Below are 27,835 nucleotides of genomic sequence, written 5' to 3' on the forward strand. Positions count from 1 at the left end.
CAGATGTTTGTAAGACTGAGCAGACAGTGGATATAGGAATACACATAGAATTCATAATTTTGGTATTTATAATAAACTACAGTGAGAGGTCTGGTTGGGGAGGAGGTTGACATTCTTTGACTAGAATGAAATATCTGAATCACCCAGAAATTTCAAGTAATCATGTCATTATTCCACTTGAAGAGTATCCTATATAATAATAGGCTAATATGCAAATCTACCAAACGGCAGAACAACTGGTCACTATGAAGCGCACTGACCTCCAGGGGCAGACGCTCAATGCAGGAGCTGCCCCTTGGTGATCAGTGCACTCCCACAGGGGGAGCACTGCTCAGCCAGAAGCCCCGAGCCAGGAAAGCAAGTGAAATAACAGCTGGTAAGCGCAGTGGCAGTGGCGGGAGCCTCTCCCGCTCCCACAGCAGCGCTAAGGATGTCCAAGGGCCCCCCGTACTGCAAGAGGGTGCAGTTCGGGCTGAGGGACCTCTGGAGTGCAAGAATTTTGTGCACCGGGCCTCTAGTATACATATATGTGTGTGTCTGTGTGTGTGTGTGTGTGTGTGTGTGTGTGTGTGTGTATCTGATCACAAATTATTAAGCAACATAAGTAGAGTGGATAAATTTACTGAAGGACAGATCCAAAGGGATGTGATGGTCAAATTCTTAGCAGGTTATAAATCTACAGTTTACTTAGTGATGCTCTCGTTTCAAATATATATTTCATTTACTGGTTAAGAGAATTATGTGAAATATAAAATGAAAGTTTTCTCTAAAAAGTTGGGAAATATATTTTAACTCTCAACATGATGTTAAATTTTCAAGCTTACAGCCACTGAAACTTAAGTTGTGCTTGTATCTGTCCTGCGAATACTCACCCAGCTATGCCAACTAGCTGAGCTTTTCCCCCTAGAACTAATTTTTATAATTCTTATTATAAAACTGATTCAAGCAGAATCCCACACACAAAACCCATTCCATCACTGGACATGTCCTCTCTGAGATGACACAAATATTTAGTACCCCTCTCTACATATTTCTTTCATGTGCGTGGACATTCTCTAGGTTGATTCTAATGTCTTCTAGTCATCAAATGGTTCCTTACTGAATTCCCTTCTGCCAGAATGAGCTATACTTTTAAAACCAAATAACAATAAACTGATTTTTATTAGGGTTATGTTTTTTAAATAGCTGAAGATTCAACTTTTTACATTTGGAATCAGTTAGTTGCACTTTTAACCCAGAACCCTATATTGAGAAATAAATGTGACTATGAAGAATATAGGTTAAGTGCTACCTTTGGCAGATACATAGCCAAAACTTGTAGAACTTTAGAACTGGAGGGATCTTGGTGTTCACCTCATCAGGGTTCTTATTTTATAGTGGAAAATAATCTGTAACCTAGGTACTGCTAGTATCCAATATATTTTAGGGAATACAAGAGGTGGAGTGTCGGTGGTCAGATGGAAAATAAAGTGGTTTTGTGACTCATTTTTTTCTTTTAATTCTCTGTCTCCTTTTGAGTTATGAGAAGTTTTTTAAAACCCCCTAATTTGCTAATAAAGTGCAGAGAAAGAACTTCAGGAACGTGGCCAGTTTCTTTGAAAGTTAGTAACAGTGCCAAGATTAAAAGCATACCCTTAAATATCGAGACAACTTTTATTTATATAATGTCAGTCACTGTAACACCTGTTTAGCCTATTGAGCCATGCTGCCCTTCAAATGCCCCTGTGAAGCTGCCTGGAGCAAGGTCAGCCAGCAAGCCTGTGAGGGAAAGCAAGTGAAATAACAAGAGGAAATGTCTGAGAGCGTCCCTCAGGGTAAAAGAAAAGACAAATGTTGGTATCTTAATTCTTCCAAACCTAAGTAGTTTGTCTTATGGTAGCAGAGCCATTCTACTAATGGGAACACCAGAGTTTTTGTAAATTTAAAAAAAGATACAGCTGTCTCTTAGGATTCACTGACTTAATGGCTGGCAAAGAAGCTAAAGTCTAAATGTTTTAGGCAGTGCCAAGCTGCACTGTACAATTTGCCTCAAGATAATGGAAACAAACATTCAAAGTGCTTTTTACTCTCTTGGAAGTAAACATGATAGGAAGCATGCAACAGACTGAGGATTCTCAGAGGAAAAGGGTAGGGAGGGGCGGGAAGAGATTGACCAAAGAATTTATCATATATGCATAAGTCATGGACATAGACAATAGTGCAGTGAAGGCCTGGGGAAGGGGCAGGATTGGGCAGGAGAGGGTCAATGGAGGGAGGACATCTGAAATACTTTTAACAGTAAAGATGATTTAAAAAAATAATAATAATGGTTTGAAGGTTGTACTAAAAGTTGCAAGACTACATTTAAAATGTAAAATGCATAAAATGGCAAATATGTATTTTAATGCTTATGTAATAAGTGGCATTCTTTGTTACTAAAGAAGTTCAATGACTTTGTCCTAAGCTAAAATTTCTATAAGGATGTGTTGTTAAGTAAATATGAATGTAAAACAGTGTTCATGGCATAAGTCAGTGATTTTCAACCTTTTTCATCTCATGCATGGTAACATAAACTAATTACTAAAATTCTACAGCACGCCAAAAAATACATTATTTTTTGCCGATCTGACAATAAAACGTAGGCATAATTTTGATTCATTCACCCTGGACAGGTGTTGTTGTGTTGACTATTGTTGTTTTTTTATTGAATTTATTGATATGACATCCCATATAATAAAGAGCTAATATGCAAATGGTCATCACGCTCTCACGCCATCACACTGTAACGGCTCAGACACTCAACACTGGGGAGAGAGGGATGGGGACCAGCCAGGCACAAATGAGCTCGCGAGAGAGGAATGGGGACCAGCCAGGCTGCGGCCCAGGAGAGGGACAAGCCACCCGCCCCACAGTCCTGGGGGTCAGCGGCTGCGCCTGCACCTGCGGCCTGGGAGAGGGACAAGCCGCCCGCCCCACAGTCCCTTGCAGCTGCGGCCGGCCCGAGTGAAGCCGGCCCAGGTCCTGGGTGTGGGGCGAGGCAGAGGCGGTTAGGGGTGATCAGGCCAGCAGGGGAGCAGTTAGGGGCGATCAGGCAGGCAGAGGGGTTAGGGGTGACCAAGCAGGCAGGCGAGCAGTTAGAAGCCAGTGGTCCCAGATTGTGAGAAGCAGTCGGACATCCCCCGAGGGGTCCCGGATTGGAGAGGGTGCAGGCAGGGCTGAGGGACCCCCCCACCCCGCCCCCATGCACAAATTTTGTACACCGGGCCTCTAGTTGGTTCATAAAATTATATGAGTTTCAGGGATACAATTCTACAATACATCATATTTTATTGTGTGTTCACCACCCGAAGTCACATTTCCTTCCATCACCGTTTTTCCCCCTTTTATGCTCTTCTACCTCTCCCCAGCCCCTTTTCTCTCTGGTAATCACCATATTGTCATTTTTTTTATTTGACAGTATAAGGCAGTGGTTCTCAACCTTGGCTGCACATTAGAATCACCTGGGAATCTTTTTAAAATGCTGATTTCTGGGCCGGGCCTGGTCCCACCGGAAATTCTGTTCCTTGATTACTAATTGTTGTGCCACACCAATAACAAAGAAACAGAATTCCCGGAGGATGAGGCCCAGAAATCAGCATTTTAAAAAGATTCCCAGGTGATTCTAATGTGCAGCCAAGGTTGAGAACCACTGGTATAAGGGAAAAGTGGTAATGCCCCTGACTAAATAGGTATTGCTTGTTTTAAAGATTCTTGCAGCATACCAATTGAAAATTGCTTTAGTAGACTAAGAATAACCACTAGTAGCAGAAGAATCAAAGAAACTCAGAATTTCAGCTGAAAGATTATCTAGTACAGTCCGACCTCTTTAATTAACAGACCGGAAAGCTGAGGCCTACATGCTTACTGACAGTCAATAGCAATATTGCCATAATTAGAAGTTGGCAACATTTTAGAGTTAACATTGAATAAAATTCATTTGTTCTAATAAAAAACACACAACATACCAGATTTCCATTGCATTTGAATAAAATACTTTAAAAATCATTCATTATAAATTCTTATAAATATTTGCATCCTAAATGCTTTCTGCAGTGCCTGGTTGGCACATAAAATAGGCACCAAGTTTTAAAAAACAAATGAGCAAGTGTAATCATTATAGCTTTAAGATTGAAATAATATGTAGATTATTACATGGTAATTTTTAAGTATCTAAAGGTTGCTATGCTTGGAACTATTTGATACTCTATCAGCAATAATATTAGGCTCTGATAACCATGTGGCTTTTGAAGAAATCCTTTTTTTTTTTTTTAATTGCTCCAGCCTTGGAAATCTACAGAACTTACTGAATATTTAATATTGTAAAAAGAAATAAAATACCAAAGACAGAAGGTATACACAGAAAATTATTTACCAAAAACTGAAATAAGTGGAAAACATTCCCTTATTGGGAAATGTCTTTGAATAGAAGCCTGATTATTTTGTTAAAATGCACAGAAGATAAGTTACTGCAAGTGTGTTTAGGATACTGTTTGAAAAGTTTCTACTTGAGAATTCAAGTCTTATTTTCTCTTAAGAAAAATGTAGTTATATCCATTTTATATTTTATTTTATAAGTTCATGTTATGCTTTGATGTCTAATTCAATCTCATTTTCTTTTGTATAATTACTGCTAACTTTTTAAAAAATGCTACATATTTCAAAGGGAAATAATGTTTAAAAGATGTGAAACATTTAATCCTTGAATGCTGGAACCACTTTTAAAGTATCATAAGCACATCTGTAATACATTACAGAGGGAAAAGAATGTATGTGTTCTGTGGCCTATGGGCACTAGGATGGCTGGTTTAGGAAAACTGAGTATTTTGCATTTTGAGTTTTAACAAAAAAAAAATATTCTGATTCTAAAATGAAGAACTTAATCTCAGGGGTGAGCTTTGTGGTCAGGCAAACGTAAGTCAAGTTTTGGTTTCACATTTATTCTCTCCCTTGTCACCTACTTCTTAAAAAGAAATCAGTTTTTTTACAGTGGGCTTGCCTTTGCATTCTATTTTGTTAAGTACTTTTGTTTTCCCTTATTTGATAACTATGACATGGGAAAAACTTAGAACAAAAGAAATCACTATACCAGGAGTTCTTAGTAAGTGTGCTACATGTCTCAGTCAGCTGCAGGTTATGGAGTAAATAATTTTTTACTAATTAAGAAATAGCAAGGTTTGTGAGGGATTTACTCTTTAAACAAAACTACAGCAGATTCAAGTGTACCCCAGTGATAACTTCACACTTGACCACTTGTATTCCATTATGCTTTTTTGGGCAGGAGGGGAAAAGGTGGAGTTAGAGCTGTCAGGGCTGGGTATCCCTTGGGATGTGTGTTGTGTATGTGAATATCATCTATCATTGGTAGAGATAGAGAAGAAAAGTTAGAGAACTTCTGTGCTGCGTTGGTGGATATGATCTCTACTGTTTTCCTCTTTGACATGACACGATATTCACATGCCAGCACATTCCTATATGCAACTAAGTCCCAGTAAGCCAGCTGAAATTCCACCCCTTTCGATCCTATTCCAAAAAGCAGGCAAGGGAGCATGTTAGGGGAATGCATCTTTAATCAACTCACATTTTTTTAAGTAATGGCATGAGGATTTCATATCTTAAGGATATGAGCATCTAAGAACCTGTGATACATTTGACAGCTATGTCATATATACACCATGGCTAATAAACTCCATATTTTTAGATTTTGTGTTTTTGCCTCATTCAGAAACCTAAATCTGGTTTTTTAAATTTTTTAAATAAAGGAAGGTCATATTTAATTGTATGGCAATATAAATTTTTAGAAGCTATCATTGGAATGAACTTAAAAAAAAATTCTTTATTGTTTAAAATATTACATGAGTCTCCTTTTTTCCCCATTGACCTCTCCCCCTCCACCCCCTCCTCACAAGCCCTCACCCCCCCCCCCCCCACTGTCTGTGTCCATTGGTTTTGCTCATATGCACGCATACAAGTCCTTTGGTTGATCTCTTACCCCTCTCACCCCCCATCTTCCCTCATAGGTTGCACAGTCTGTTCGATGCTTCTATGTCTCTGGTTCTATTTATGTTCATCAGTTTATGCTGTTCATTATATTCCATAAATGAGTGAGATCATGTGATATTTATCTTTCCCTGACTGGCTTATTTCGCTTAGCATAATGCTCTCTAATTCCATTTATGCTGTTGCAAATGGTAAGAATTCCTTCTTTTTTTATGGCAGCGTAGAATTCCATTGTGTAGATGTACCACAGTTTTCTAATCCACTTTACAAAAGTATTTTGTAGCCAGTTATTTTACTGACATACATTACTAGAAATTATCATGGAATGGTGTTTATTTTTCTTTTAAGGCTCAAACTAAGTTTTTTTTGAGGATTTTTAGATAGTCATTAGATACCATTTATCCAAGATAATTTTATGATACATAAAACATAGACATTATGTTAAAGTTAGTCTTTATTCCTTACTTGATATAAAAATTAATGACTTATCCTAGAGCTTTCCTAATGTCTGTTTATTTGATATGCTTTTGATTTAGCTTTAGAACCTTCATAATAATAGCTCTTTTACCTTTTTTTAATATTAAATTTACTATATTCTAAGGAAACTAGAGGCCCGGTGCATGAAATTCATGCACTTGGGGGCGTCCCTCAGCCCGACCGGCTCCCTCTCACAGTCTGGAGCCCTCAGGGGATATCCGACTGCTGTGGAGGCAGAAGAGGCTCCTGCCAACACCGCTGCGCTTGCCAGCCATGAGCCTTGCTCAGGGCTTCTGGCTGAGTGGCGCACCCCCTGTGGGAATGCACTGACCATCATGGGGCAGCTCCTGCATTGAGCATCTGCCCCCTGGTGGTCAGTGCGCATCATAGCAACCCATCGTTCTGCTGTTTGGTCGATTAGCATATTAGCCTTTTATTAAGGAAACTAGAGGCCCGGTGCACAAAAATTTGTGCACTCGGGGGGGGGGAGGGGGGGGGTCCCTCAGCCCGGCCTGTGCCCTCTCGCAGTCTGGGACCCCTCAGGAGATAACGACCTGCTGGCTTAGGCCTGCTCCTGGGTGGCAGAGGGCAGGCCCAATCCCTAGGTGCAGCCCCTGGTTGGGCTCAGAGCAGGGCTGATTGGGGAGTTGGGGCGCCGCCCCCTGTCATGCACAGAGCAGGGCGGATTGGGAGGTTGCAATGCCACCCTCAGTCACGCTCAGGGTAGGGCTGATTGGGGGGTTGGGGCACCGCCCCCTATCACACTCAAGGCAGGGTCAATGGGGAGGTTGCGGCGCCACCCCCTGTGATGCACAGAGCAGGGCCAATCAGGGGGTTGGAGCGCTGCCCCCTGTCACACACAGAGCAGGGCCCATCAGGGGGTTGGGGGGCTCCCCCCTGTCACGCACAGAGTAGGGCCGATAGGGGAGTTAGGGCACCGCCCCCTGTCACAAACACAGCAGGGCGGATCAGGGGGTTGGGGCGCCGCCCTCTATCACCCACAGAGCAGGGCCGATCAGGGGGTTGGGGCGCCACCACTGTCACACTCAGGGCAGGGCCGATGGGGAGGTTATGGCTCTACCCCGTCACACACAGAGCAGGGCCCGTGGAGGGGGGGGTTGGGGCGCCACCCCCTGTCACACACAGAGCAGGGCCGATCAGGGGGTTGGGACACCACACCCTGTCACACACAGAGCCGCAGGGAGATCAGGGGGTTTGGGCGCTGCACCCTGTCATGCTGATCTGGTGCCAGGAGGCCTCGCGGCTCCCCTGATCCCGGTGCTTGGAGGCATATTACCCTTTTACTATATAGGATAGAGGCCTGGGGGCCGGCTGGTTTGCCCTGAAGGGTGTCCTGGATCAGGGTGGGGTCCCGACTGGGGTGCCTGGCCAGCCTGGATGAGGAGATGATGGCTGTTTGCAGCTGATCACACACCCTTCAGGGTGGGGTTCCCCACTGGGGTGCCTGGCCAGTCTGGGTGAGGGGCTGAGGGCTGCTTTCAGGCTGGCGGTTTTGACTGAAGCTCCCAACCGCTCCTTTTTTTCTTTTTTTTTTTCTTCTGGGCCAGCTTTAGCTCTGGCTCTAGCTCTGAGCCTTCCGCTGCTGGTTTGTTTGCCGTTCTATAATCGAAACAATGTATAACTTCAGCTCTGAGATCCCGGCCGGCTATATTTGTTAGAATGTTTCAAATTGCCAACTCAGAGGCCGGCAAGGCAGGCGGGGAACGTTGGAGTCTGCAGTCCCTGGAGCAAGCAAGCCTCATGTTCGCTTCCAGCTGCCTGGCTGCCGGCCGCCATCTTGACTGACAGTTAATTTGCATAAGGATACGCTGATTAGCCAATGGGAAGGGTAGCGGTGGTACGCCAATTACCATTTTTCTCTTTTATTAGTGTAGATAGCTACTGGATTAATGTTATCGCTTTAAAATTTTTTTAATGTAAGGGACTCTGATAAATTTTATTTATGAGTAGTTTTTAATATTAAGAGCATTTTCTTGTTTTGCTTTTTTATTATAAGATATTATGAACTGGATCCTCACAAGAGTCTCCTTGACAATTTGAGGAACAAAGTGATCATTGAGTACCCAACATTACATGTGGTATTAAAAGAATCCAGTAAAGACATGAACGTTCTTCACGAAGGTAAGTATCAATTTGTTCCTGTAGTGTTGAGAATAACTCTAATGAGACCAAGCAAAGGGCCATCTGTATTACCTTACATACGTGTTTTCCCAGTAGATTTACACACGTTTACTCTATAGCTACAGTTAATACTGTAAGTGACAAATGAGCTGCTCCTGTCTGGTTTGAGAGAATGTAAGCTATCAATTTAAAATGACTGAACCAGTTTAAATGCCTGGCTATAAAAGGATGCTCTTTGTCTTACATGAGTCCTATGTGTTACTTACCTTAACTCAAAACCATTAGATACCATTTTCAGTTAAGAATTATAGGTACAGGCCAAGTTTCATTGTAACAAACTCCACGTTACCGTAAAGTCCTTGGATTGGATTGAACTCTGTTGTTTAAGATAATATTACCTGAAATATGTAATTCAGTTTTATTGCTATTATTGACGGTAACAGGAAGTAACCTTTACTGTAATGTCTTCTCTGGACAGTATATAATAGCTTTTATTCTTGGGAAAGTTAATAAGGAAAAAAATTTTTCCCAAGTGGCCAAAATTTTGTCAGTTTCACAATTTGAAACTAGATTTTTAATTAGCAAATTTGAAGTTTCTAATAATCAATTATGGATTTCTAAATCTTAAGGTTAATTCTTTTTTATATTTTTTACAGTTTGAAAATAGCCAGGGGTTTTTTTCTCAAATTAAATAAGAAATTTTACTTTTAAATGACCAGTTTTCACTTTTTTTTAAAAAGTTGTATAAAACCTTGCTTTTTCCTTAACATAATTCACATAGCTCTCTCTTTAAATGTTGGTTTCAGGGAAAGTTGTTTAGTAATGTGGGTTACTAGCCAGGGCAAACATTGTCTGTGTAAATAAACATGCACACACAGCACCTCTTTTACCTTGTTTAGGAATGCACATTGAAGTAAGGCTTCCTGTAACGAAGCAAAAAGAAAAGCTACTTTTGTAGTGCACTTGGAACCTTCTTAAGAAACATTTGCTCCTTTTTGGTAGGTGCATGATGTTTGACTTATCTACAGGAAGCACAAGTGACTTGTGCTTTAAGTATAGAGGATAGTTTAGAACTGCTCTAGCAAAGAACTAAGGAGGATCCGACAGGATTTGAAGGAGCATACCAGTTGTCATATCATAAGTACACATACTTTAAAAAACAATGCCAGGCCTTCCCATACATGCATTTCTTTGTGTAAACACTTCAAGGTGTCTGTTTTGTTTTGTTTTTTTTGTGGGGTTTTTTTGTACCTTCTCAAACCATTGGATATTCTTCAGGGTGGTCCCTTAATACAGAAGAAGGATTATATAAGAATAGGACATTTTCTTTGGAAAGCCTTGAAATTCTCTCTCCAAAGCCAAAAACTTGAATTTTTAATCTTGAGTTCATAGCACAAGGTGTCTCTCTTCTAGTTTTGGGAAAATGTGTTTCTGGGCTTAGATTCAGTAGTTTTCACAGTTGATGGTTGTTATAATGTTTGTTATTGTAGATTGCTATAATTTACTTTGTTCCCTATATTGATGAGCAATGGGCAAGTTTTGTTTGTTTGCTTTTTGCTTTTTAAGGAATGAAAAAAGTTGACTGAAAAGATTTAGCAGTTAAGGTAACTCACTAGATTGGAGATGTAGAGTGCTAATCACCCATCTCGTTTCAATCCAGTATGAAGTGATCAGAATAGTGTTACTTGCTTCATAGGTCTTTGTTTGCCAAAATTAACTAGTAGATCAAATGACTTGATGAAAGCGTGCTTCATTTCAGTCTAAGGAAAAAGAATGGAGCTCTATTAAAAGAAAACAACTGGGCAACTTCAGTAAGCAAGGAAAGGGAAAAAGTTCGAAAATTGCAATGCCAAATAGTACAAAGCCCCATTAATTTAAAAATACCAGCATAATATATTTCTCTGTTGTTCTAAGATAACTCAAAATTAGAAAATGCCTCTGCCTTTGAGAAGGAATCCAACCCAAAATTGATTAGTTGAATTAGTGAAAATACCTGGCATAGCAGCTGCTCATACATCAGTCTGTTGTTGGGCCAATGAATCCTTTCATCCATTCTCCTTCTCTCTCCTCCTCTTAGCCCTCCTTTTCCTTCTTTCTCTTCCTTTCTCTTTCAGAGTGTGTGTGAGCTAATGGGTAGATCTCAGGAACACAAATGTAAACTTTACAGTTCAATAGGTGCTAAATAGAATTTGCATTAAGTGCAAAGAAAGCCATAAGAGACAACAACTTGTAATATGGAGACACTTGAAGGACGCTGCTAGAGTTTATAAAATTCCACAAGGATGGGGGCATATCTTAGATGGAAGCTATTTCAAGGCCTTATTCATAAACACCAGTTTGGTTGCTGGTACAATCTTAAATCTAGGTACTATCAGCAAACCTCAAAAAACTTGACAATTGGAATATGAGGCTAGATCCAGGTTTATGATTGTAGCACCAACTCTTATTAGCTTTGGGCCCTTGAGCATTTACTCTGCCTCTCTGAGCTCTATTTTTCTTATTTACACAGTGGAAATAAATGGCTATAAACCTCAAGCAAAATAATCTCTATTTTAACCTTAATTGTTATAGTGTTTTTATATATTATTTCCTTTTAGCTTCACCATACAATGAAATTAATAGAGTAGTCACTCTGGATCTCATTTTGCAGATAAAAAAAAAGAAAGAAAAAACAAAAACCTAATCATCAGAGATATGCAAATTAAAATCACTTTACATCTGCCAGAATGGCTATCATCAGTAAATCAACAAACAACAAGTACTGGCAAGGATCTGGAGAAAAGGGAACCCTCGTGCACTGCTGGTGGGAATGCAGACTGGTGCAGCCACTGTAGAAAACAGTATGGAGTTTCCTCAAAAAATTAAAAATGGAAATTACCTTTGACCCAGTGATCCCACTTCTGGGAATATATCCTAAGAAATTTGAAACAATATATGCATCCCTATGTTCATTGTAGCATTATTTACAAAAGCCAAGATTTGGAAGCAGCCCAAGTGTCCATCAGTAGATGAGTGGTTAAAAATATTGTGGTACACTTACACAATAGAATAGTACTCACCTGTTAAAAAAAAAAAAAAAAAAGGAAAGGAAAGGAAATCTTACCTTTTGCAACAGTATGGATGACCTACATTAATGCTTAGTGAAATAAGCCAGTCAGGAAAAGACAAATACCAGATTATATATATATCATCTAATGAACAAAATAAACTGACAAACAAAATAGAAACAGGCATGGAACAGACTGACAGCTGTCAGAAGGAAGCGGGGGTTGGGGAACTGGATGAAAGAAGGTGAAGGGATTAACCAAAAAACGTATATACATAACACATAGACACAGATAACAGTGTGGTGATGGCCAGAGGGAGATGGGGGTGGGAGGGTAGGTGGAGGGGGGCAAAGGGCTGGGTAATGTGGATGGAATGAGACTTTGCTTGGGGTGATGGGCGCACGATGCAGTGTGCAGATGATGTTTTATTGAGTTGTACACTTGAAACCTGTATGGTTTTGTAAACCAATGCCACCCTGATAAGTTCAATAAAAAATAAATAAAATAAAATTCTGAGTCTTCAAAAACAAAACTGAAAGAGTGACTTGCATTTATATTGATACCGCAAAAGTGCTACCCCAGGGGATAGATATAGGGAGGAAAGGTGCATTCTCTGTCCTCAAGTTTAGTGAGTGATAGACTTGCATGCTCTAGTCGAGGCAGCTCCTTTAAAGGAACTCCATTTCTGCTCTGAGTCGTCTTTCTTGTGAAAGGAAGGACATGGCGATTAGCTAGTCTTCTGTCAGCCCACATTCACTCAACGTATACTGCCCCTCAATTTTAAGTTTAAAAAATATCATGGAAAAGTTTATTCCAACCACACTTGGCTAGCCTATGTGATAATCGCAATCTATTCGGTGGTATGAGTGTGGGATCCTAACCACACTGTGAATGACCATTCTCAAGTCTTCCACACAGTCAGGAAGGATGTTACCTCACAAAATATAATTGCCACTTTCAGACATCATTTCTCTATTTACTGTGGCCAGAATTGTATATCCCAGCTGCCTGGGACATGACATGGTTTGTCTACCCCTGTGAGCAGTGCTATTGGTATGCATCAGAAGGAGAAGAGAAAAGGAAAAAACAGAACAGGCTAAATAGAAACAGTATAAACATGTGACTGTATGTTTATTTTTTTTCAGTGAAAAGTGAATCTACCAAGAACATTGGCAATGAAAATTGAGCACTTCTGGAGGAAGGAAATATCGAGGTTGCAGAGGACGATGCATTGACTAACTCCTGTTGGGTGATTGGGTGTATTGTCAATGGGTTTGTGCGATTTTTTGTTTTTCTGAAAAGTAAACAATCTAAAAAAATTTTTTTTTAAAAAAAAGATGTGTTTTCTAGCCTCTTAAATTGACTTACGAGACCTTATTCCTATTAACCCCTCTTTTGCACCTGGTTGTCATCATGCTTATTTTAATTAGATCCTGGCTTTTAGTATGTTCAGTTATATAGTCTGAAACATTTTCTGATTTGATACAAGGCCAAACCCAAGGATCACCTTTGTCAGCCACAAAGGTGTCAAAAGGCCATGTGACACACCAGCTAACCACCAGTTGCCCATTCTTGCCTTTGATATTTATATGTAACTTACCCTCTTGAGATAAATGAATGGGTCTTTTCTACTTGGTAACACCCAGTAGTATGTCCTATATAAAGGCTGAATAAATACATTTAGCTACTATTTCTTATATTCAGTCAGAAAGTTAGCAACTCCACATCATTGTTTGAACCATCAATGCGCACAAATGTGGCCGCACTTGTTCTCACAGTGAGCTGTGTCCTATGAATTCTGTGCCTTTTATCCATTTTCACTGCACTCTTGTCATTGCCACATAGGGGTGTTGTGATGACCAGTTTTAGGCTGTGTTTTGAAACATCCAGCAATAACTGAAGGAAAAACACTTGGAACTCTTTAGTGTTGTTGGATTGTATATGTGTATGTATGATATACCTGGCTTAATTTATACCTTATGGCAGCTCTGTATACATTATGATCTCACATATTGAAATTAAATGTTCCTAGTTTTATTGGAATTCATACAGTTATGAAATTGCAGCATGACTATAAAAGAGTAAAAGATTATTACATCTGTGTTGCATCTGTGTACTTAATGGTTAAGAAAAACAAAGATAAAATTGGACATTGGTGATATCCATTTTTAGTTTATGATTGGAATAAGTTTTAGACCAAAAGGAAACCAAAGGTATTAATTTAAAGAGATTTGGAAAGATTAGAAATATGAAAAAATACATAATGAGAAGATGAGCCTAGAAGAAACTTGTAGAACACAAATATATAAAACTTGTGGTAAAAATATAAATATATATAAAACAGTAATGCCACAAAGACCAGTTGGTATAAAATTGTGGAAATGGGATTTATAGGAAATAAGTTATTGCGATCTAAAATACATATACTTCCTAAAGCAACTTCAGGAATCTTCTTTCTCATTCAGTAAAAAATTTCTTTAGAATTATGTCATTCACAGTACTGCTGGGGAGACAACTAAATGGCATTTCAAAGGATTCATATTTAATCTAAAAGGGAAATTTGTCTTCTTGAAACAGGCAAGAAATAGAATGAATTGAATCAAAAGTGTGAATAGATGAATAGAATTGTTATTGGGAAAAGTGGGGCGAGGTACATAAATGAACATGTGATCTGAAATCAGGGTGGAGAGGAATTTCCTGACAATGAAATCTGTTATGATGTAGTCTCATTTCCAAGAAAAGTGTTGAGTTCCATCTCTTTTAGAATTTAAACTGAAAACTGGACAAAAACCAAAGAATTTATACTGTGTTTTCCCCCTGCCCAGAAGGCAAAAGAAAGGGGGAAAAAATCTGCATGATGTAATAATGCATCTTTGCCATCACTATAGAATTGTACTAAACTTTTCAATTATAGACTATTCCTTAGGAAAGAATTTAACTAGCACAGTTCCCTTAAATGAACTATCAGCTCATGTGAGTAATATGCACTTTTATTCCCATAGGATTTACAATAAACATGTGTTTTAGTGAATAACCATGTCAACTGCTTGGAGGGGGTGAAATTGGAATAATTGAGGGCTCTAGAAGTTTGTAGTATTAACACCCAATGTCTTTTTTTAGAGTCCCTCTCCATTTTGAATTCTTGACAAATTCTGATGCATAAACAAATTCCCTGACCCATGTTAAGTGCAACATCCTGCATTTTGTTCATGACTCACATTTTAAAAGGAGTAAAGCTCCACCTGGCCTTCTTTATTTTTTAAACAATGATTTCAAAGAGAAGGTAGGCCTTTCATAATCGCTAATTATTATATGTGGGATTATTAGCCATAAATTACTGTAAACAAATCTTGCACCTGTTCACATTATAAATATAAATTAAAGAGAATTACTATCATTTAACTCTATAACTTAAATATAACTTAAATATAATTTAAATTTAACTATGTAATTTAAATATAAAGATATTTAAGAATACAAAGTGTAGTTGAGCCAATTTGTTTCCCTGTAGCAAGAGGTGGGATTCAGGCTTCATGATATAGAATAAATCATTAAACACATATCCGTAATGCCAAAAATTTCCTTTATACATTTTGTTTAATTTGGTTGACATATACAAGTGACATATACAAGATACCTAGTTTGCTTTTATTTAATCATACACCACTGCATTAAACTGTGTTGAGTTTATTCTCAGGTAGATACTGTGTACTTTTGATTATTAATCAATTGTCCCTTAGAAACTCAATTCAAAGTAGTGTCAGCCTGAAGGGCAGTCAATTTATTAGTTCATAAACAGGAAAGTTTATCTAGATCCAAACACCCAAAGAAGCCATCTTTCCATCTCCCACACTTGCCTCTGGTTTTTTTTCTTCCTGGATTGGTTTTCTCATCTAAGCAGACTCTTTAGGGATGCTCTTTTTGGGGTGGGAGACAGCGAGGTGAGGATGTTGGATGACAATTTCAGCTTACATCATCATAACCAAAGCATGGTAGTAAGTTGTGTAAAATGTGGGGGAAGAACTTTGATTTTGTCTAGGTTGGGTCACCTTTCATACCTGAGCTGATCAGGAGAGGAGTTCCCCCAAAAGGAAGGGAACTCCTAGGCTCTCCCGAGACGGCCTGCCATTTCCTCTCCTGGCTTCACCTTCACCAAGAGTTAAGAATTTGAGCCCACATGCATTTGTGAACAGGGGCTAGGTGAACAACGGAAATGATTCATCTTATTTCGGGCAGCATTATTGATGGGGGTTAGTATAAATTATTTTACAAATGAGAAAACCAAGGAACATAGATGTTAAAGCTTATTCTTAGGTCCAGCTGTTAAATGATAAATAATGGAGCTTGGATGTTTTTCTTCTCTTAATTCCTGTCTGTACCTGGCATTATCTTTCTTCCTGTCTATATAAGTATTGATAAAATTATTCTGTATTTAACTGGTCTTGAAGGCCAAACCTGTGGTTGATACTTACATCATCACAGCATCAAGCACAGTTTCTGGCATAAAGTTAAGCCCTCAATAAAGACGAGGTGTTGAGATGAGGTGGGAGGAGTAGGGAAGTTCTCCAGGTTGAAAACAAAAAAACTTTTTAAGGCTTTCTAGTACATTGTTATCTCCCAGTCTATAGGAAAGCCCCTGACTCAGGATAATATTAGTGGCTGAAAACTCAGAACTTAGCAGAAGCTAGGCACCACTCTAGGCACATTATAGCTGTTAATCATTAAATCCTCACGATCCTGTGAGGTGGGCACTGCTGTGTTTCATGGAATCCAAAATGTTATTAATTAAAAATGTGCCATTTAACGTAACACTAAGAAAGAAAAAAAAATGCTGCCAAGCTTTGCGCAGTGGCAGTATCGTAGCCAATGAGGTTTATCCGAGGCACGATTATTACTAATTAAAAAAAATGCTGCCAATTAAATTATAATAATGCTTTTTTTTAAGTTTGACACATTTATTGCTGTTTACTAAAGACATTCATCTCAGCTGTTTCTCCCATTGTGACCATATGTTAATATTTCATTTGAGTCAAGAAAAGAATATGCAGCACATGCTCAGTAAAATGGACGAAAATTAAGTTTGCCTACATTGTAGCGAGTTAAATTTGTGTGTGTTGATATAATTACATCATGTAAGTAAGGACTAATAGTTCTATGTACATTTCTATTGTTTTGCTTGGGGCTTACTCTAAGCTTAAATGCAAACAAACACAGTATTAGGAATATAGGCAGGCTACTTCTCTGGAGTTATGATATAATGCTTTTTAAAAATTTACTTTTGGGTGTTTATACAAATGTAAACAGCTCTTTTTTGTCATTTTATTTCAACAATCTAAGACTCCCCCATTGTAAGATACAGCATTTTGTATACCACTAAGAACACGGCTTAATTAATTGTGTGATACATCCTGACTTGAGATGTTAAAATATGAAAAAAATAATATAGAATTGATGTAATGTAGTATCGAGACAAATTTTTGTATCATTTTGTGCTTATATAAAAGGAAACACATAAGTGAAATTAACTAGGTAAGGCATTCCTAACGCTTCAATCTGACATTTGTGACTGAGACCTCGTGATGCAGCAATTCTCGGTGAAGTGCTCCACCACTGTTGCCGTGATTTTCATTAAAGTTCTGCAACTTTCGATGTTGGTGTTAAGAAGGGTTTCTATTCACAATCGGGACAATGGTTCATGGACTGAAACCTTGAAGGCTTGCAGTTGTCCATTCATGCCTCCTAAGGCAACAACCAAGTCTCCTTGTGCACAAACAAGGACAACTGCATCGAGACTGAGGCCTGGCCAAAGCTGTTTGAGACTAAAGATTTCAGAGATGCAACAATTAAGTACAGTACTATCGCCCCCACTTTATATGGGCAAGGAAACAGTCCCAAACAGATTGGTCACATGGAAAGTAAATAGATGAGCCAGGATTCAAATCAAGGCAAGTTGGGCTTCAGAGGGCAGCCCTGAAGTGGACTCAGCCGTCGTGAAGTCATACTCTATTTCATGATGACTTGGAGTGAATACTATAGTTTACTGCCACTTAAAAATGGAAAAAAAGTATTTTAATAAGCTACTTTATCAGCTTATTTTTCGAAAAGGTAGGCCAGTTTCTTCACACTATGTGAAACTGCTTTTCTTGGAGGCTTTTCTCTTCAACGTTGGACTGCAGGCTGTGTTTCTCTGAGCATGTTTAGTTTCTGTCTTTTATTCATGTCACATACTTCGCTGGTTTGGGCATAAGAACTAATCACTTCAGTTCATTTAAAACCAGGTATTAGTGCTGAAGCCATTTTCTTTCAGTGGATTTGAGGATATTAGTATCAAGTCTGTTTCAGTGTCCATTATGAATTAGGCACCGCCGAGTAGAGCTTGGCGCACAGCAGTTGCAGCAGACCTCAGGGAGTAGCTATCCAGGACTACATCGATGAATGATGAAGGGGCTCACGTGTAAAGGACAAAAGGACGCAAAGGCAACTGTTAATGATTGTCACACTGGCTTTATGTTGAGCCGTAGGAGGAACATGTGCGTGGCTCGCTGGGAACTCCGTCTGAAAGCTGCTGGCCTTGCCCATGGACAGCACAGGCTGGGGGGTCAGGCTGGGGGCAGTTAGGACAACCAAACGAGAAGTATGGTTTCAGGACCTGTTGGAATTCTGGGGAACGGCTTCAGAAGTGGAAATGGGGTGGTTGGAGAAAGGCTCGAACATATAAATAAATGAAAGGCCTTGTAAACAGTGGAATGTGAGTCTTAATCTTTAATTTCATGGAATTAAAGCAAGTGTTCATTCTCTGAACTATATAACCAAGAAGTAAACTAAGCCACGTGATTTTTAAAAGGGAAATGCCCTATCTCAGGTAGGTGATGCAGGGACTATCAAATAGTGGTTTCACTTCTGAATTTCAGAAAAACTTCCCTTCTCCCAGGTTTATGCTAAGCACTTGAAATTATTTTTATTGTGGGAAGAGATTGTCACACACCACCTCTTGGTATAATGATTTCTTTTGGCTCCTTGAACAGTGGGTTCTAGTTCAAGTCCATATGGTATGAATCTGGTGCAAAGACAGTCCCTAAAGCCCAATAACTTCTTATTTTTCCTAGAGCCCTGTGGTCCTGCTCTTCTTGACTGCTGCTCTGTGTTCCTAAAGAAAAACAGTAGAGTCTGATCTCTGTGTTTTGAAGTTTTGGTGGTTGGTGAACCAGATGCTGTGATGCTGTGCTTTAGGGCCCCTGCCAACGTAGAAGAGACAGCAACTTTTTCCATGTTCCTGACAGATTGGAAGGTGTTTTTTCAGTCTCTGCTTCAGATCTCTCCCTGGAAAGGTTTGTCAGTTGTTCGGCCAACATTCTTGGCCTCTGCAGCTAGTGCAGCTAAGAAGCCTGTAAATAGTTCCTGCCACATTTGGACCCTCACAAACAAAACTTCTAAGTATTGGAAATGGAAAACTCGAGGTGGCGAGGAAAGCCAAGCGCGAGCGGGCAGCCAGTCTTCCAGGTGAGGAATTAATGGGACTCTGTAAGAAGGAAGCTACTGTTTGTGGCTGACCTGTGTGTGGACAGTTGAAGGGAGAACATGATCCAGATGTTCTTTTCTCCCTTTCCGAAGTGGCAAGGAGAGTGGGGTGAGGTTTGATTTGATTTTTTTTCTCTAAGCGATCACATTCTTCTGTCCCTAACCAAACTTGTGTGCCCCTTAGGAGTGAGAAGGAAAGCAAGTTATTTCTCAGCTCTTAGCACATCGAAAGGACCTTATTTGAAATTCTGTAACTTAGCTCACCCAATAGGACTTTATGATCTATAGTCTCCTATAGTCCTACTTAGTATTTCTCCAAAGAGTAGTAATGTATCTGTAAAGCTTAGGCCAAGTAATGGTGCAAGTGTAAGTTATATTAAAGGGTATGGTAAAAATCTGTTGTTTGAGACCCAGCATGCATCCACCTGTTTTTTGGTAACCATACCTTGGGCAGCTCCCAGCTCCCCCTGTTCTCATCTGTCTGGTTTGGATGGGATTAAGCTCAACACAGCTTCTGAGTGGGATTTCATCAATCTAAACAAATGAGAGTGTCCCACTCCTGTGAGCGATTGCATGCATGGTTCAGACTATGCAGGTGGGCTAAGCTGGTGCAATCTAAGGGAGCCACAGGACAGGCAGGGCGCAGACTCTTCCCTGCTGTAAAGAGGAAGGCTAAAAGCGGGTTAGCCAGTTTTGCTATTGTAAGGATAGCCAGCCTGAGACTGGTGGCAACTCAGAGGAGGCTGATTAGGTCTAGATTAAACTAAGCCATCTATCCCTGTGGAATGTTCAGTTGCTTTAGCCAGTACACTCTTTATTTTCTTATTTGAGTTTCTTTAAGTTGGATTTTCTGTTAGCTGTATCAAAATTAATACCGGGAAATGAAGTGTGGCAGGTTATAGGCCCTGGATTATAGAATTGGCTGAATCAAGATGGTGAGGAGACTCTCTGTATCTTAGGCTAGAATGTTAGTAAGGATTACATTGCTCTGTAAAGGGGCAAGCAACCTTAAGGACATTTTGTGGAAGTTGCATACAGCACTTCTGTTGACCCATTTGTAGAATTTGGCCACATGGCCACATCTACTTTGCAAGAAAATGGAAGAAAGTCATATACATACATATATACACACACACATATATATATGTATATATATATACACACACACACATATACACACACATATATATACACACATATATATGTGTATATATGTATATATATTGATTTCAGAGAGAAAGGGAGAGGGAGAGAGAGAGAGGATCTTATTACTAAGAAGGAGGATTAAATGGGCATTGGGGCACAAGTAACAGCCTTTGCCACAGTTGGCCATTGATAGTTCTTGCTTTGTGGCCTCATGTGTATTGGCACCATCAGACCATAGATCTCCCCGAGCTGCAGCTTTAAGGGACGTGTAGGCTATAGAATGTTCAGGCTATAGGATGTATTGGCTGAAGGCTTTGTAAATGTTACAAAAAAGAGAAATTTGTTTTGAAACTAATGCTTCTAAAAACCAAGAAGGAATGAAACACTAACACCTCTAAAAACTAAAACACTTTCTGCTTGTGACCTGCAGTCTAAGTCAACTGAGCACAGTAGTCTGGATCCTTGACTGAATGCAAAAGCCAAATTCCTTCCTAAAGCTGTTTGAGCAAAAGAAGGGAGAAGGAAAAAGTATAATAAAGAAAGATGAGGGCCTGGAATAAGTATGATCTTATAAGCCTCTTCTAGCATCCTTCTTTATACCCTTCCAACCTACCAAAAGGGATAGTCATGTCCCTGAAAAGAGGCAGATAGTGTGCAGCCTTCCAGAAAAAGAACAGTAGTTGTTTCTTCCCTCTCCTGGTCATTGCTTTTCATTGTCCCATACAGATGCCAGTATGGAATCAGAAGTCATTAATTTACAGCCATCCCAAACCTGTGTCCTAAGTGAAAACTACAGTCAGCTAGATCTCTAGTTACTAACCCATGGAATTGACCATAGTTCTCCAGAAAAACAGAACCAGTAGGATGTATATATACATATATATATATAGAGAGAGAAATAGATTTATTACAGGAATTGTCTCATTTTACTAGGGTGTCTGGCAAGTCCCAAGATCTGCAAGATGAGAAGGCAGGCTAGAGACACAGGAGAGCTGATGCTTCATCTCAAGCCTGAAGGAATGTCCCAGTTCAAAGGCAGGCGAGTCAGCCTTTTGGTTATATTCAGGCCTTCATCTGATTGGCTGAGGCCCACCCACATTAGGAAAGGCAATCTGCTTTCCTCAGTTTTAGGATTTAAGTGTTAATCTCATCCAAAAACACCCTTACAGAAACATCTAGAATAATGTTTGACCAAATATCTGGGTATCCTGTGGCCCAGTCAAGTTGATGAATAAAATTAACCATCACAACCAGAAACACATAGGTGGGAGCCAACTAGAGTCATGAGAGATTTACATCACAGATAAACCCCCCCAACTCTGACAGATTATTGCCCAACCCCTAAATCAGTCCTCAGGGCCCAACAAGCAGTGGCTGCTAGATTCCACATTTAGAGCTGTTCCGTCCTCTGAGAGGCTCTCGGAAATAATGGACAAGGGAGATCCTCTTGGAGAGTGAAACTGAGGCAGCCCCAGACCTTCACTCCACTGCAAATTAGAAAGTTTGCCATTTCTCTCCAAAAGACTTATATTATGTGTGAGGACTGATGGCCATTGGATATTTCACTTTCTCCCCTTTACAATTTGGAATTCTTTTTGCAATTCTTGTTTTGTCTCTCCTATTAGAGGTAGGATGTGGCTAAACTTATTTACCCACAGATCACTGAACCATGAAGAGTCACTTGACATGATTTGCACATTGGCATCAAATATTGGATTTGGATCTGGCTTTAGTAGCTGGATGAGATTTCATATTACCTCCCTGCGGGGGTGGGGGGGGTATATGTGGAAGCTGTGGGTTGTTGTTGGGCAGCCAAAATCTGGATTGTCACATTGTTTAGTCCTCCTATCTCATTCTCCACACGTCCTTTGAGAGCCACTTGCCCTCATTCTCAACTGTATGGTTTGGTTAGGATTGATGCCCCCTCCCCATTCCACCCTCTCAGCCTCAGTAATTGGTTAAGGAATGGGCATGTAAATCCATACCAGAGTACCAGAGGGAGGCCCCAGATTTTTCCTGGGAAGGCTAGAGCTCAATCTCTGTCTCCCATTGGGCTAACCTATGTGGGGATGTGAGCTTTGGAACTGCTGTAACCATGTTGGGTGCCACAAGGGGGGCCAGCCTGAAAATCAACCTAGAAGCAGAGCTGAAACTTGGGTCCTAGTTACATGTTGCCTTCATTTTCCAGTCATTCTGGAGTGCTTCCCCCTCATTTGCCACAACAGCAATCACAGTTTCCCAAGTGAGACAGAGAGTGTGGGACATTTAAATGAGTCCCTCCTTTCGGTGGTCTTGTCCTCTTTTCCAAACAGGTCTCCCCTGTGTATGATTGAAATCTGCAGAGCCACGGAATTTTAGGATCTTAGAACCAAAGGACCATAAAGATCAACTAGTCCGGTGCCTTCCAAGGTGCCTTAGGGTAAGCAAGGTGATTTTTAGGTCACTCATGAATATTTTTTAATTTTATTAAATTATAATGAATCCTAGTAAAATACAACTAGCATTTTCACATCAAACTTATGATTTCACAGGTTTTATGTAATGCTTTTACTTAAAGGGAAATTGATGTTTTGACAGATTAATAGCTCTTTTAGGGATGGCCCAGGTGGTAAATGAAGGTTGAGAGATACTAAACGTGGAATCTTATAACTGGAAGGGATCCTAGAGATCATGAAGTCACTTCTCATGTCAGAATTCCCTCCAAAGCACCGCTCACAAGTGGTTATCCAGCCTCTGCTTGAACACCTCCAAGGATGGGAAGCCTATCACCATTTGAGGCAACACAATCCATTCTGGCAGTTCTGATAGTTAGAAAAATCTCCCCCATACTAAACCAAATCAGCCCTTGGAATTTCTTTACATTTGGTTCCAGTTCTTCCCTCTGAAGCCACTCCCCCCTTCAATTGTTTCAAGACCTTTACTCCACTTCTCCCTCAGCATATACACACAAACACCACGTCTCTCTTCATGGACTGTGATTTTTTAATCACTCCAGCATTTTCTCATTATTTTGGGTTTTCTTAATTTAATACTCAATTGCTTTGGTTGCTATTAAAGCTGTGTGTCTAGAACACGACTTCCTATATGTACAGTGTAGACTAAACTAATGGAGCTATCCCACCCTTTATCCTGGACCTTATGTTTTTATTAAGGCAGCCTGCGATCACCATAGCCTGTACTTGACCATTGAGTGACAGCATCCATCCTTTTTTTTTTAACCATCATTCTGTAGTCAGCTGGCTGACTAATTGAACCTCAGTTCACGATTTGTAATTTATTCTTACTCCTTTTCCATCCATCATTTCAATCTGTTGGGACTTTTTTTTTTAAATCTTGATTCTATCAGCCAACTTATTAAATCCAGGAGGCTGCCCTTGAAACTTAACAAAAGTAATTTCAAGATACATAAAAATGTAGTGAATGAAGAAAATAATAAATTTATGGAACCCAGAATCCAGTAGATTGATGTAGACTGAAAGTGTTAATTGGGGCTTAACATAGGTCAATGTGAGATTAAGAGATATTTAGGAGATTGTTCAACTTTTTTAACACAATGTCCTAACCTTGCCTATCTGATGTCCCTGCTGGGCAACATCAGAGATAGAACATAGTTATACTAGTTAAAGCTCTAACGCAGCATGAAATTTCTTACCAATTTCTCCTTGCTGCAGAAATAAACCTGGAGTGAATCCAATGTAGTGATTGAAGGAACTGGTTTATGGGTTAAATAGAACCGAGTTCAAATTCTGACTCTATGCTTTACCAGCTGTATATCCTTTTGCAAGCTGTATAGCCTCTCTAAGCCTCAATTAATCAAAGAAACAATATGGTACCTGTGCCAGGCTTATAAGGATTACGTACAGCAGGTCCTTGAATAACGTTTCATTCAATGTCATTTCGTTATGTTGATGAGATGCTGTAGGAACTTAAGTCTTAGTTGTATCCATTAGCCTATGGTAAAATTGGTTCCATTATATGGCTTTTTACTTAAAGTCCAGAACCTGTCAATGACATTTAGCATCAGGCACGTGGTAAGCACTTAATAGACTGTGTCTATGATTGTTTCTAATTCTGTTGATATGCACACAAAATAATTAGCAAAGAGGAAAATAAAAATTAGCCCATGAAGACTGGCACTGTGACCTTGTATAGTTTGGTTTAGTCCGTTTCTGTCCTGAAGTACTTCAATCAAGATACTGTTAATTTGCTGAAGAAAATCCCCAACCCTCCTAGTGCTTCCCAGTTTGGAAGGAGCAGAGCTCTGAGAGGTTCAGAGCCCAGCTTTGATGAAGGAGCCAGCAGAAACCAGCTGGAGGTGTTTCCTTCACCAATCGCTCAACAGCACCGCCTGGAAAGCATTCGTGCATTAGGCGGCTGCTCACTCTGAGTGTCACCTCCAGGGGCATCAGAACCCTTCTAGACTTTCCATCCACAGGGGCTGTAAGAGACCAGAGGGCTTAGACTTCTAAGACAGAAAAGGAGCAGCAGATGGGTTGTTTCTCTCCCAACTTATTTTTTCCCCCACCTGTGATTTGCCATCCCACCCGAGCACAGTTGAATGTTAGGAGTTGCTGGGTGCATGTGCCTGGGCAGGCATGAGCTTCTAAGGATTGTGCTTTCAAGCACTGACTGGGCTTGCCAGAGTTGGGCGAGGGTGGCCTCACCTGAGCTGAGGATTATTGTCAGGCAGGGGGGCTTTACCTTTTAAATCCCAGTTTTTTAACGTGCAGAAAACACCTGGCTTCCTACTCGATGAAATAGATAGCTTCAATTGGCTTCCCTTTTCTTGAAGAGTTTTAGATCTAGTGCTTTTTTTCTTTCTTTTCTTTTTTTTTTTTTCTCTTCATCATCTAAAGAGCAACCGATGCCTAGATGTCCATCCATGGGCCCCACTGGTAGGACTCGCAAAGGCTCCTAGGGTTATACCTTCTGATAACCCATGATTTACACCAACTCCCCCCTCACTGCCATTGTAAGAGTGTTCAGTGCTGCCTTACAGAGACAGGCGTGCTAACAGACTTTCTTACTCAGAGGTTTTTTGGGGTATTTAATTAGTCATTCATGTCTAGATATTCAAAGGGTGTGTGTGTGTGTGTGTGTGTGTGTGTGTGTGTGTGTGTGTGTGTGTTGTCCTTGGCCACCTTGGTTGTTGTGGTTTTTCTTTTTATTTCCATCTGTACAAGGTCACATTCAGAGCTCTTCCTCCCTGAGGGGAGGTTGCACATTCGTCAGTCACTTAATCTGCCTCCCATTTCCTTCAGTTGGGATCACACAGCCCTTCCTGAGGTATTACCATTTTTCCATTTCTTCTTTGCTCCCTCCTTTCTTTTAATAACTCTGGGAGACAGGGAGGCACCTTGTAAAGTTAATTTCCTCCGAAGCTTTCAAAGCAAAGGCATCTCTCAGCCCAGACACCACCACCCCTCTCCACCCCTCAGCGACGACTCACACCCCTCCTCGAAGCCTTAGTCACTATGGGCTGTGCCCGCCGCCCAGGACTCTCCATGCCCAGCTCCGTCTCAGGGGCACAGTGAATTGCTCTGTCTAGTGGTTCTTCAGTTTGGGTGCGGCAACCCTATTTAGGAAGACGCTCTCTGCCTACTCACCCTGCACCTTCCTCCCCTTTTTTGCTTCCTAACTGTGTTCCCCCTTCCCTGTCACTGCTCTCTGCTTCTCTCTGGTACTTTCAGGACTCAGGCAGGAGCTGGCTGCCTGCCTGTCCCAGGGATGGCATTTCCTCTTCAAAGGCCTGTGGCCGCAGCCACCCAGCTCTACCGAGCACACAAGCCTTTGGAATTGCTGTGGCTTTGCTGCCTGCCTCCTTGGAAGGCCAGGGCAGTTTTTAAACACCCCTTTGGTTTCATGGGGTGAAGCTTTTCTCAATCCTATGTTATTTATTCGAACATGATCTGTGGCTTTTGAATGTTTGCTTTTGAATGTTTGTGTTAATGGACTAAGCTGAAAGCAGTTCCCCTTACCGGAGAGAGGGCCCGGCACAGCTGGGGGCCAGGCTGCTCAGACTCAGGCGAAAGCTGTCCCAAGAGGAACAAGTCTCCAGCCAAGGAAGTCTGGAGGCTTCGAGAGGAATTCACTGAGGCCTCATGGGCAGCAGCGGTCAGGGCTAGGATCACAGACTGGGCCACGAAGCTCAAGCAATTTCTTTGATTAATAGGAAGGGCTGGACCAGAGACACCTAGATTTTTACAAATACGTTTTTGAAATTGTGCATATATTTACCAAAAAACTGTAGTTTTCAGCAGCTTGAGTGTTTGATCTTTTTGCCCACATTCCCAGCCTTCTGAGGGACCCCTGGCTTGGTTGATCTTTGAGTCATTTGTCTGCAGGTGACCTGTCATCTGAAAGTGTGGCAGAATGCTAGCTCAGCCTATGAATGTGCTTCCTGTGCATTACCTTTCTCTTCCTTCTCCCTGGTACCTACAGGCACTTCAAATGGAAACAGATATAGAGATCCAAAAGATTCACTCAGTGCAGTCTTTTCATAGCCAATGACTGGATAACCTAGCCCTGGAGTGAGGAAGGGAGGCAGGAGAGGGGCTAGTGAGACCAGAAAGGACTATGGGGAGGGAATGGGATCCTCAAATCTGCCATGAGGACCAAGGAACAGTGTAGAAGGTACTCAATCAGGGCCAGGCTATCTTCAAGGATAGACCCCACCATCTCACCACCATCAACATATAGCCTGTGTAGCCCTGGGTCCAATGACCCTGGAAACCTATAAGCCCTTGAACCATAGGTGGGGGATTCAATTGGACAATTTGTGTGAAGATGTGGGCATGATGAAGAATACCTCTCCCTCCAAAGTAGATGGACCTGAACAGAACCAGTTGGGAATCTTTCTATGAGTTGGCCCAAATGATTTATCCACCTAAGTTATTAACCTCTTAAGTGAAGGGGCTGGCTATTGTTGAAGACTAGAACACTACAACAGAGAAGAATTTATGTGGGGCTCTACAGAAGACAGAAGTTACAGTTCTTGAGGCCAAATATTCCAGGGTTTCCTCATTTAAAATATTAACTCAATGTTGGTGATCCTCTCTGTTCAATCTTTAGCCTCTCCTTGGGGAGTGTCTTTTAACTCCTTGGCTTAGCGACCACTGATAACTTCACATTCTGAATCTCCTGCTGAGCTTCAGACCTGACACCTGATTGCTTACTTGACATGAGAATCACACATGTACTCAGTGTGACCCACAGCTAATTCATTCTTTTCTCCCCCGGTCCCTAAAAGCATTTCCTGGGTTACCCTTTGTCATCACCATTCATCCATTGGCTTCTACCAGAAGTATCAGTTATCTTTGTTTCTTTCCTTTCCTGTAACACTCCCACCACTTGATCTTGTCTATTCTACTTCCTAAATCTCTCTTTCTTCTGTTCATATCTCTTTATTTCTTTGGCCACCAAACTAGTCCAGGCTACCATCTTTTCTCATCTAGCTACTTCACTGGTCCTCTGACTGGTCTCCTGGCCTC

The 27,835-nt window shown here is 40.7% G+C and overlaps 1 protein-coding gene and 1 non-coding gene across 2 annotated transcripts in view; both read left to right on the plus strand.

Annotated features, from left to right (window-relative positions):
• The window catches only part of ZNHIT6 (zinc finger HIT-type containing 6), a 59,749-nt gene extending 45,965 nt beyond the window's left edge, over positions 1-13,784 (plus strand). The window contains exons 9-10 of the mRNA XM_006093918.3: positions 8,510-8,634; positions 12,827-13,784. Coding sequence (XP_006093980.1) covers positions 8,510-8,634; positions 12,827-12,867 — 166 coding nt within the window. The 3' untranslated portion in view covers positions 12,868-13,784. The remainder of the gene's footprint in view (positions 1-8,509; positions 8,635-12,826) is intronic.
• A 2,734-nt stretch (positions 13,785-16,518) lies between these two features.
• On the plus strand, positions 16,519-16,658 carry LOC111827067. The gene has a single exon (XR_002830540.1). It is a non-coding gene; the product is annotated as a U4 spliceosomal RNA (small nuclear RNA).
• The last annotated feature ends 11,177 nt before the right edge of the window (positions 16,659-27,835 follow it).

The sequence above is a fragment of the Myotis lucifugus genome, unplaced genomic scaffold (assembly GCF_000147115.1).
Source record: "Myotis lucifugus unplaced genomic scaffold, Myoluc2.0 scaffold_126, whole genome shotgun sequence".
NCBI lineage: Eukaryota > Metazoa > Chordata > Mammalia > Chiroptera > Vespertilionidae > Myotis > Myotis lucifugus.